The sequence below is a fragment of the Ochotona princeps genome, unplaced genomic scaffold (assembly GCF_030435755.1).
Source record: "Ochotona princeps isolate mOchPri1 unplaced genomic scaffold, mOchPri1.hap1 HAP1_SCAFFOLD_3918, whole genome shotgun sequence".
NCBI classification, from domain to species: domain Eukaryota; kingdom Metazoa; phylum Chordata; class Mammalia; order Lagomorpha; family Ochotonidae; genus Ochotona; species Ochotona princeps.
The window spans coordinates 1-11,552 of NW_026696554.1; the positions used below are offsets into that span (position 1 = coordinate 1).

Below are 11,552 nucleotides of genomic sequence, written 5' to 3' on the forward strand. Positions count from 1 at the left end.
AAAACGAACGATAAGGTGCTGTTACTAATGGTTCTGCAATCACTAAGACACTGCTTCAGCAGAAAGGTGAAAAGCTTTGTCGGTGATGGGGGAGGAACCAGGCTTGAAATGGAGAAAAAAATAAGATTGTTAGACATGGGTACCGGTAAAACACTAAGTAGCAGAAGAGGAAAAGTGACCTCCGGACATGGACTCTTTTTTAGCGAGCGGCGAGAACGAGAAGGCGAACTGAAAGATGAATGGCAAGCAGACATTACCAAACACAGCGTTTTTTTCCTGCCACTACTCCATCCAAAGTCCGAGAAAAAGTTACCAAAGCATCAATAGTCGTGGACGCTGCTGTTGTGGAAGAAGAAGAATGAGATGACTCACATCGTACGCGGTGTGCAATCAATCGCATGTGCACAAGGGGGCACACGTCGCGAGCATGGTGGACACATCGGGGCCAGCGCATAGTGTAAAGATGCAGGAAAACCTCTACGCAAATGCACTAGCAAACAAAGTCTCCATGTGTACAATGCAGTCAGCCTGTAAAAGAGAGACTATGGAGGTAAAAGAAGACGCTGCGGCAGAGACGAGGTATACTCTGCATCGTCGCCCTGCGTGCCACGGATGTAGTCCAAGCCAGGGACGACCCGTGGGGTAGCTCGCTATGCAGTTAGTACGAGGTTCACCAGCAAGCAACAAGACGGTGAAACTACTCCTGCGTACTGCTACTACTTCTGCAACGCCTCCTCGTTGAAGCGCGCAGGTCGTGTACGGACCTCTTGAAACACCGTCCGTGGCTACCTTTTCCCTTTGGCTTTACAAGACTCGTTCAGCCTGCGTGTATAACTCCGTGTAAAACGTTCATGATTCACGTGGGGATACGAGCCGGATCGAGTATGTGTACGGTTGTGAAACTACACACCTCTTTGAAGCTCCTCGGAGCATCATCCCTGATCTCCTTTACGAGCAGGAGCTACACACGTGCGTGTGAGACAATCACCAAGCTCGGTGGAAGGCGTAGGTAGATGTGCACTGTACGCACGTGTGAGCAACGGAGTCGCGATGCCTCCACGGAAGTCTTGGAAAAACTATAGCAAATTCTACACGTCGAATACAGGAACGCTTCGGGCGTAGGCACACCACGTCGCTGGCTGTGCCTTGTGAACAGGCTCCAGGCCGATGGTAGAAAGAACATCACCAGCAGCGGTTTCAAGCTAATATACTTAAGCAGAGTTACATATGGAACTCTTTAATAATCAGAGTCGCTCGAGGATTAGGAAGCTAGAACCGGTGCGATGTTATAGGACGACGTGGGGAGGAAGCGTCCTTAAGAAGCATTCGTGTGTTAATGCCGTGTCGCCCCCCTTTTTACATCATGTCAAGAATCATCCAGGGGAAGATAAAGGTGAAGCGAACATCGAAGCAGAGCACTTTGTTAGGCACTACGGCTGAACAGCTTTCTGGCAGCATCTGAGTTGGAGGGAGTACATTGTGACGATATCTGTTAGACGTACTCGCTCGACGCCGACGATGGTCACCGAGCTCGGTGGAAGGCGTAGGAAGATGTGCAGGGAGAATTACCCAGGGAAGATAACGGTGAAGCTAACATTCAAGCAGAGCACTTTGTTGAGCACTACGGCTGAACAGCTTTCTGGCAGCATCTGAGTCGGAGGGAGTACATTGTGACGAAATCTGTAGACGTAGTCGCTCGACGTATTATGGCGTCGTATGTGGGGGGCCTATGGATGCGAACGCATCTCAGGAAGCCGGCAAATGAGGACGGGGCACATTCTATATCATACTGCGCGGCAACTGCACAACTTTCCCCTATGCAGGCTAACACATGCTACTCCCGTTTACACGGACACACTCACGAAGACTGTGTCGATCAGGCGACTGCAGCTAGTCTGTCTCGTCTGCAGCCTGTTCTACTTATGAAAGTGACGGAATCTGAGCCACGTGACCTAGCCTGGCGTATAGCACCGTCAGGGATGGGCAATCGGGATGCGCTGCCGTGCATGCGTTTGAGGCTGTTTACTATACAGGAGGCAAGCGTCCATCGATGTCTATAGCTTCATATCTGTGCTACCAGGTTATCTAAAACACCGGGGCAGCGGGTTAGTCCTTGATAGAGCTTACTATTAGTGCTTTCCGACATGCTTTTGTGCTTGTGCTAATAGGGCCTCATGTGTGCGGGAGCTGCGGCGTTTTCAGCACTTGCATTGTATTCAGGAGACAGAGCTCTGCTCATATATGAAACACCTACTACCACGTGCACTGCCATATCATGGGGTCGAACGATATGGAGAACGGTCGTCGAAGACGGCGGGAAATGCGTGGCAACCATACGTAATAGCACTATCTTGCCAGCTACCGCTCCCGTCAAAGATTTGAGCTGAGCTTCCTCACGATGTGTCGAGCCCATCTTTTACGTATGCGCTGGTGTCCATGGTTGGCTTTCACACTTATCGAGCGGAACTAAGGGCATATATCTTATATCCTTGTATAGACGCAGCTGCTGTCGCGTGACTTCGACTTCTCACGTGAACGTTGCTGCCTGAGGCTGACTGTTACAATGAGGCGTGTTGCGTACGCCCAACGTGGTATTCATGGTGTCGGTAGTACTGCCGTGTCTTACGTCCCTTCGGTAGCCTCACTCGTGTAAGGAACGCGGGATTCTGGCTCGGTAGCATGTGCGGTTGCCAGTTTGCTTCCGTGCTACAGTATCTGGAGCAGCCTCCTTTGGCGAGCGCACCACAGCACGTCAAGATAGACACGCAGAGTCCAATACGCGTGGATCACGGCTTCCACGGTAGCCTCGCCTCCTCGTATCGTGCGATACGGCCCCCAAATCAAGTCGAATGCACGCGGCTTCCAGCACGTAGTTCTGGTGAGAGATATTACATTGCACGGAGAAGCCAACGCAGCGGTACTTGACTTAGGTAACTGACATTTTTCAGGGACTTGAACGTGTACCGTCATGTGTGTCCTGTGCCCCTGATGGTCGTCAGGGTTCCCCGCCCTGACGTCAAGGGCAAGTCGACGCACAGTGCGCATGGCAGTTTTAGGTGTACTTCCGCGGTACACAGCCTTGGACTTGCATTCATTGGGTGCGATGTCGAATGGGGCTAAGGTGATCTTGATGAAAGCCCTCATACAACTGCTTTTCTCCAGAGGTCCGCGACAAGACGAGGGCCGCATGCATCGTATAATACATTTTTCGAAGCACTGATGCACCTGCAGTCACACGCCGACTTGCCTTGCCACCAATAAAGGCTTGCCCGTTCAACCACCTGGACGCATGCTGCCACCTCCAGCAAGGATTTCAACTCGTTCGTGAAACTTAGGCATTTGCACTGGGCCTGAGGTCATGACATCGGAAATGTGCCTGTAGATTCCTGGTTGTGCAGAATAGGCACGATATGTGAACGCACAACCTCGCCTCGTAGTGGCTTTGAGTGAACGGTATTTGACGAATAAATACTTAGACGTAAACATTGGGTAGGTGAACCTGAGTGACATTCGTGGGAAAGCGACATAAATGCAAAGCACCTCAGCTCCATTGTGACAATTTTTTGCGGCCGTTTCCTGCGGCGCGTTGTGCAAACAGCGGCTCGTGAGTCTACTTTTGGTATTCAGATGCTTTTTTGCTGAGCAGTTCTTGCACGGATCCCATCAACCTCTTGAATGATTTCCTTTCTAGAGAAACAAGCTTGCATGTGCCGCACGCGGTCACGTTAGCTGCGCGTGGGTCTCCCGTGATGAGCGCGAGTTCTCCAAAGTAGTCGCCAGGCTGCGAAGACGAAGATGACCATACAGAAGAGGTAAAACTAGAAAGCACTGTGTCACGTACGCGGAGCAGGAAAAGGGGGAGAGCAAAAAAGAGTGTCAGGGGAGCACAGAACATGGACTGGATAGACCACACGGAACGGGAAGAACGTTGTTCAGTGAACTCGTGTTATCACATGTTGAGTGAATTGAAAGAGAGCCAGTCACGTAAGTGAAAAACCCACGAAGACTGCGTGGCGCGGCACGAGGCCTGATTTTGCAAAGCAACCACGTGTCAGAAACGAGCGTGTCTGCACAGGAAGGGCGCACGAGAAGGCGGAGATGGTAGCGATTGTACTGTTGGAGTGAGGCTACGTGGCAATCCGCCAGCTGACGTCCATGTGAGGCATGCAGGCGTATACCACGCACATTTCTGACGGGAAGAGGAGCGCAGACACGCGACCGAAACCACGCATTTGGGAGGCAGCCCGACCGTTGCTTGAATATTATGCCGGCGCACACGTGATTCTTCCTGCATTGTGCGTCGATACGCCCAAGCCAACCGTGACACTCAGTCCCAGGCATAACGGCACTGCGAATGATCCCTGCAGGCCCGTATTTAGGCACGTCGATCTATGCGTCAGCAAAATGTGTGTTTATATGAAAGGCACGTCATTCCAGCACATACGTTACGACTACGTTCTTGTGCACGACGACGTACGCCCTTGGATGTGATCTCGCCTGCTGAAGTGGACAGAGAACGTACGTTTGAGCTCCGTTTGAGCCGTATACGTGGGACACTAGATAGCGCCGGGAAAAGAACGCCCTCCACTGGCAGCCCATCCGGCCTGCACCATTGGCGTCTAGAGAATGTCTACGTGATCTGACGACACACGTATTCACATTATATTGACGCAAATCACATCTAGCATGCACTTCGCCCTCTCGAATTATGCAGGGGCTGGTTGTGAGGCTCTTGATGTGACATGATCCTCCCTGTCAGGTCGGAAACGGTACGTGCCTATTGGTCACCCCCTTTTCTTTGCGAAGCAGCAAGTGAGAGTGAGCCCACAGTCAGTCAATGACTACTAGACAAAGGGGTGCTCCTTGCACATAGTGCAGCGCAAATGTTGGCACATAGGCGGTTCTACACGGTCCGCTATGAACAATTATACATATACATCAGCCTGCAAACAGTCAAGATGTGCCACCATTCTCGCACTCTTTCACTTTTTGTAGACGTCGTACCCCGTATTTCATGACTTCAATTGGCGGGTCCGTCGGTCCGAAAGATTTCGTGGCTACAGCTTGGCCTTCTTCTATTATGTAAAATGTATCTCCAGGTTCTCCCTGACGCACGATGTATGCACCGTCGGTGAAGATTTCCGTACGAAGAGCGTCTGCGAGTTTCCCACGCTCGTAGACGTCCATAGACTCGAGAAGGTGGACTTTCTTCAGAAACGAGTCGTACATTTCCCTGCGTTTGTTGGCGGCAACTTTGACTATGGCATTGAAGGTGTCTCTCCCCAGTTCCCAAAGTTGTACATGCGGTCGAGCTGGTTACTGTAGCAGCACGTGGAGCGTTGTAGAGCAGGGCCAGCTCTCCAAAAGTATCGCCCACTCCCACGGTTTTCACAACTTTGTCCTCTCCGTCAATTTTCTTCGAACAACGCAGTTCTCCTTGCTTCTACCACAGACAAAGCGTCCCCGTCGTCTCCCTCCACGATCAACTGCGTATCCGCATCAATTTTCTTTTCCTGCATAGCGTCTATTACGGTGTTTAGATCGTTCTCATCCAAGTTACGGAAGAGAAAAGACTGTTTGAGGATGTTCTGCAGCAAGCGCATGCGCACATGGGATTTGGAGTATAGGGTTGCACAAGTCTGTATAGACCGTTTCTCAAAACCGCTCGAGCGCCGGCTCTTGTTTGCAGTGTCGATTGTGAGGGATGTGGACATGCACCGCACGCACACTTCTGGCACACGCTTAAGGACAGTTGGAGCTTGTGCTTGTAGGTGAGGCGACATGCGTCCCACGACAAGCCTTCAAAATGACTTTTCGAACAAGAAATAAGACGCTTAGTATCACTCGGCGTAAGTGCGTTGTTGGATGAACGGGGCTTAGACTTTCGGACGAATGCCAGAAAACAGGGCGGTCGCTGCCTCTTGTTGATATGTGCGCCGGTGGCATTAAGAATGGAGACGTGGTGGTGAACCCCCCCAAACGCTAAAACGTCCTGAATAACCTGGTGTTGGAGTGCCACACCAATGGAAAGGGCTATAAGGATATGAACAGTGAATTTATTTTCCATCCTTGCGATATTACGATAACAAGCAGTAGCTCCTACCTCCAGACGCTTTTTCTGTTCATCGTCTTTCGCGTACACTGGAGCAACGAAGTTTCTCTTTTTATTCCACTCTCCATAGACTTCCGCAGACACAGAGCACCGCATTTTGTTAAGACTTTTGAATTTGCTAAAATCCACCTCGTCATCGTCGACTGTGTCCTCATCATGATCATCGTCTGACTCATCAGAATCACCCTGGTTTGTGGAGGGTAGCGATGCCCTGCGACTTCTGCAACTCCTTTATCTGCTCGCGGAGCAAACAGATCTCCACCTTGAGCTCCTCCGCTTCATTTTTGCGCCCAGCCGCGCCTGAATGTTATCCAGAACAAAGGAATTTTAGCAAAGACAAACCTCGTGACGGCGTTGTCAACAGTTTATCGGCCTGACCGCCGGGTGATGAACCGCGCGAATGATACAGGGTTGAAGCGCATAGAAGCAGTCCGGTGCCTGCTTCTAGCGAGCAGGAACTGATACACTAGATTGAGAAGGCATCACTGCCGCTTGTGAAGTGGCTAAAAATCCGCTGTGCGACCTGTCGGCAGTCGGCAGTTTCGACACAAGTATGAACAGGGCAGAACGGGGCGTATGACCGCGCGCCAGAGAAAGTATATGCCGGTGACCAGCTTTCACCGCAGACCGTCATGCATCCCTTCAGAGACGTCTGAGCCACAAGAACACTGTATGGTTATGCCCTCCTCGAAAGAAGGGTCTTCACGATCATACGGCCGTACCCTCAACTACATAGCCTCGCAATTGTCAATGGCCGACAAGACTCAGAACCATCATTTCGGCGTCCAGTACAACGAGCACGCGCTTCATAACTCGTTCGTGCGATGTAATTGTGCACGGCGTCACTTGTTTCGAATGCTTGTTGAGTAACTCCACTACACGAGCCCTTCGTCGGCGCTTTCTCTTACAAGACTCCTAGAGTGCATATGCAATGTTTTGCAAAGAAGAATAAGCGGCAATAACTTTGCCACGGCGGGCGCACACACTAAGCTTTACAGCGGGATCCTTTGGTAGAGCCCAACGCAATCTGCGCGTCCACCCTTCCCTTGCATAACGTTGGTGCAGTTCTCATTTTTTAAAGACGAGACTCGATTCGTCCGGGGGACAGCAGCCTGCGCGCTCTACCGTTTGCGGAAACCAAATAGAAGCGAGTTGAAGCACGATACCAGTATAGCGTGCGGGGCCATTTTTATTTCCTGAAAAACATGCTTGTTGATGTAAGAATCACGCTATACCTACTAGATTCACGGACTTCTCTTTTGCGGTTACCTGCTACTGGATCTGGGAGACCCACTTTCTGACATAGCTTTGTAATCATGAAAGTTGCTGGGTCTTCCGGAAGCTCGAGGAGTATTTCTACAACCAGGCTCTCCAGCACAGGATTCAGCTTGGCCGTGAATGTACTCGTGATACGCCGTGGGTACCGGCTCCTGCTGCTGGAGTTGCCATTGTCGTTTGTTCTCAAAAAAAAGACTTCCAAAAGTATCACACCTTCAAAGCACCGTATTCAAAAGAAACTTGGTTGCTGTACAAAACCTATGTTGGCGTTTTTCGCACATGCAAAAGAAACATAGATCACTGCCTCGTTTGGAGATGGCAAGTCTTAGTTCCAAATGCCACTAACGCCTCCTCCTGTAGAACGTCCCCCCTTTTCGCTCTGCCTTGTGTAGTAGAAGGAAGGCAGGTTGCATTCCTTAATTTAGTTATCGAAAACCGCAAGCAAGATCAGAAGTGAGAGTGAGCCTGCGTCCTACACAGATGCGTTCCCCCACATGAACTGTTGCGGGGCCCACAAAAACAAACACATAAAGTGGACCAATGATTGGGATGTTTACACATTCGTATACAAGGTCAGCAGACCGTAAATGGATTTAAGGTGATTTAGAGGGAAGTGTTGAGCACACGAGAGAGCTCCGAATACGGCTGACAACGAGAACGGCGGACGGCGCCTAGCCCTGTTCGGTATCGTAGTGAAGCTGCTTTATGGGCACTTCATGACGCGTTCCTTCAAGAATCATGCACGGATGGCTGAATTCGTTTGAAGTTCGCGACCTCACAATGCTGCGGGGCGGCCTATTAGCAAATCTTGGGATTTTCCAAATGTCGGTCACCTCGCCCACGCGGCATACGCTGCCGTCCTAGAAGTGATGCACAGCTCCATCATGGACGAGTTTCACGAGTGAACTGTTGCCTTGCGGGAACCGCGTGTCTTCTTTCGCGTACAACAAGGCCATATTCACTACTAATCCGCGTGACTGCAGAGTGCCGACTCGGACTACCGGGTTGTGGGCAGCCTGTATTATATGCGTACGGTGAAGCGATGACAACCTCATGCCGCCGCTTCGTAGACTGGTTTTCATAGCGAATACGTGGGGGTGACTACGTAGTCCTTCTCATATAATAATGGAAGTCTGATCGTGTCCTCGTGCTTTGCAGCGTGTGTGTGTAGATGACATTTTGAGGCGCTCAAGTGTTTCATCGCCTGCAGCTACCCGCTGCATGCAGTAGGTACGCTATTCTACTTCCTCGTGTTAGGTCTTGGCGCCGGAATGTAAGAGACTGAGTGGCTTCTCTGCTCGACGTAAGGCGAGCGGCAGGAAGACCATCACCTAGCCAACGATGTTTGACTCCTCAGAAGCTAGTAGAAGCGACACAACCGCGAGGTCCCTTTGCCCTCCGCACTTCGGAGAGGTTAGACTACGTTTGAATGCCCCTCACTGACTAGCTTTCTCTATCGCTCAGAGCTTGCACGTACAGGAACCAGGAAAGGCGCACTGGTGGATATGTGCGACCCCTGTGAGGCGCTGGTATTTGTGGTGATTTTTCTGAAGGCATGCAACGATGAGTATGTCTTCGTAGGTGCAGTCAGTTCATCAGGTTGCGCTCCGATGTTTAGATCGCGATAATAGTGCGAAACAGCTCTACTGGCTCCTTGTGTTTCAAACTACGCAGGCATCGTCACGTTGAGAGCTCGTTGGACTTATTTGCTCCGCTTCTTACGCGACGTGCACGTGAAATCAGAGAGCAGCTTAAAGGGCTGCTGTTAAACGGAGGTGCTGCCTCTTCAGCTTCTTCGCATGCAATAATACAGCACGATGCGGCTTTGAATGCGTGCCAGGCTAGGCGTTCAACCGACCTCTGCAACCCTACAATTTGTCCACAGCCGATGAATGGTGGCCCTTACCTCCTGCAAGCTGAACAGAGATGCAAACAGAGTATCACGTGCGCGCGGGAGATCAGCTCCACCTCAAGCGGCACGACGTCCACTGTAGTACCTGCAGCGTCAGAAGTTTGCCACGCTGATGTGCAGGCGGCGGGGTGGCAGCTTTTGCACCAACACGCGCAATCACATGAGGGCGAGCCGCTGTGCATTGAAGGCTGATTCGCGCCCTTGTGCATTGAAGGCTGATTCGCGCCCTTAGTTGAGATGTGGGTAGCGACATTCTACCCCTTGCCCCTTCTCGCGATATAGTATGCAGCTTTCGAACCGCTTTACGACTGCTCTATCGCCGCTTTTCTTAGCATTTCTTCCGTGGTTGTTTCTCTTCGTAATCTTGTTCCTTTTTGTCTGATGAAGCGCTTACTCCTTGTCATCTTCTACAGGCTCTGGCGGTATAATGAGGTAGTCAGCTCGGTGTTCGTCGCATACGTCGATGCCATTCAAACTCTGTGCGCAAGTGTGCCCCAGAACCTTTGACTATCTGCTCACATAGAGCATGACTGCGTTGGATCAGTTTGTTTGGGGCAAACCAGCATTGCTGGACAGTGTACATGAATTATTGACAGAGCCCTCCCTGCTCCTGCCCTTTCGTCGCGCTTGTGCTTGAGCCACCTTGCTTCCACAATTCTCTGGGATCCTACGAGCAAAGAGCGGTATCGGGTGAAAGCTCTTGCTGGCACGTCCGGGCATATCAATCCCTTGTGTGTCACTACGCTGCCCCCATTGAGGGCGTGCATGAGGCAAACGCTTGCCAAGAGGGTACTGGTATACGTCACATGCAGGAGCTGACAGGCATCGCAGCTGCTTTTCACGCTGCTGTGTTTCAGTGCATTTCAGCGTGCTCACGGCCGAAAAGCGATGCAACACGGATACTGCGGGGGAATGCTAGCAAACGGGTTGCGTTTTTGACAGTGAACTCCTTGTTGTATGCCCCTGACTTTTGACCCACGCGCCGGCTACGCCCCACAGCGTTGCTAGCCGCTGGGAAGGTTAACTGTCGTGCACGCCACGCTCCACTCTAAGTGGATGCTTTCGCAAGGGCAGAACCCTACCTCGTAAGTCAGGAGGACAGCGTTGCAAACGTGCGCCGCCACCTTTCTAAAGCCGACCAGCTGTAGATATCGCGCGGCTTTGCTGTTTTGAGCTTGTGCACGAACCCTCTAGGTCTGAACGATTCTTTACGCATGAAACGTATTACAAAGCGCATAGTTTTGTACGTTTGTACACACTTCAGCCGCCTTAAGCCGGCTAGTTGCGAGGAGCTGCACCGCCGTAACGCCACCGACGCTTTTTAGCCATCAAAAAAAAGATAGTATCATCGACCGTGCGCCGTGCGGTTGTCTTCCCCAAACCGCAAAACTTCGCACTGAACAGCTTGGGCGCTTACACGCTGCATGCGTGCAAAGCAGTAGTGAAAGTTCACTCTCGTGACCACGTGCTTAGAACTCCCACACTACCGCACACCAGCGGTTGCACGCACGAAAGCCTGCTACCCACTTTGTCCGACTATCCTCGCAGAACTCTTTGCAGGTGCACAGATACCGAAAAAAGCGGCAGTATACAGAGCATTTGTCCACTTGCTTCTCTCCATACACACATAGAGGCAAATCATCGGAAAGGGTTAAGACGCTGAAAACGAGTACGGAACATGTGTACGGGATGTGCAGGAAACGTAAGCGCATGTACATTACACATGCGCGCGACCCTTTATAAAGCGAGTGTGGCTCGTGCTGTCCACTCTTCCGTGTGTAGTAACAAACATGCAGCTGACGCAAATACGCAAACACATATACGCCTATCCGTAGGTCAGCGCACATTCTCAGGTATCGAATGTTGCTCGGGACCACCAAAAACTAGTTCATATACCAAGATCCGGAGTAGAGGGAGAGGTTAATGACACTGGAAGACTAGCTGACAGAGTGCTGTGTGCTTGGGGCGCATGTATCACCGACAGCGCCCCTCAGTATGTCTCGTAAACAAAGCGATTTCTGCTATCCATACCCGCTGCAACTTTTCGCAGCGTTTGCGTACGTATGGCCTTCAGCCGCATTTGTACAATTGGTTCGAAAAAAATGGTCAAACACAAACGGTGAGAGAAGGAAAGAAATAGCTTGCAAAGCCTGGAGTATAAGAGGGTTGCAGCTGGTTGGCCGCTCAGCGCACCACCTGTCCCATCTAATCTGAGAGCCTTCCCTGTAAAAGACCAGACGGAATGCCGAA

At 51.2% G+C, this 11,552-nt stretch overlaps 1 protein-coding gene across 1 annotated transcript; it reads right to left on the minus strand.

The window, feature by feature from the left end:
- Positions 1 to 3,610: 3,610 nt before the first annotated feature.
- Positions 3,611 to 9,555, minus strand: LOC131478855 (uncharacterized). Its single transcript, XM_058659416.1, is given in 10 exon segments — positions 3,611 to 3,781; positions 5,005 to 5,298; positions 5,300 to 5,437; positions 5,439 to 5,588; positions 6,104 to 6,326; positions 6,328 to 6,412; positions 7,382 to 7,572; positions 8,304 to 8,461; positions 8,868 to 9,056; positions 9,388 to 9,555. Coding segments are annotated over 10 exon segments (1,767 nt in total).
- Positions 9,556 to 11,552: the final 1,997 nt, after the last annotated feature.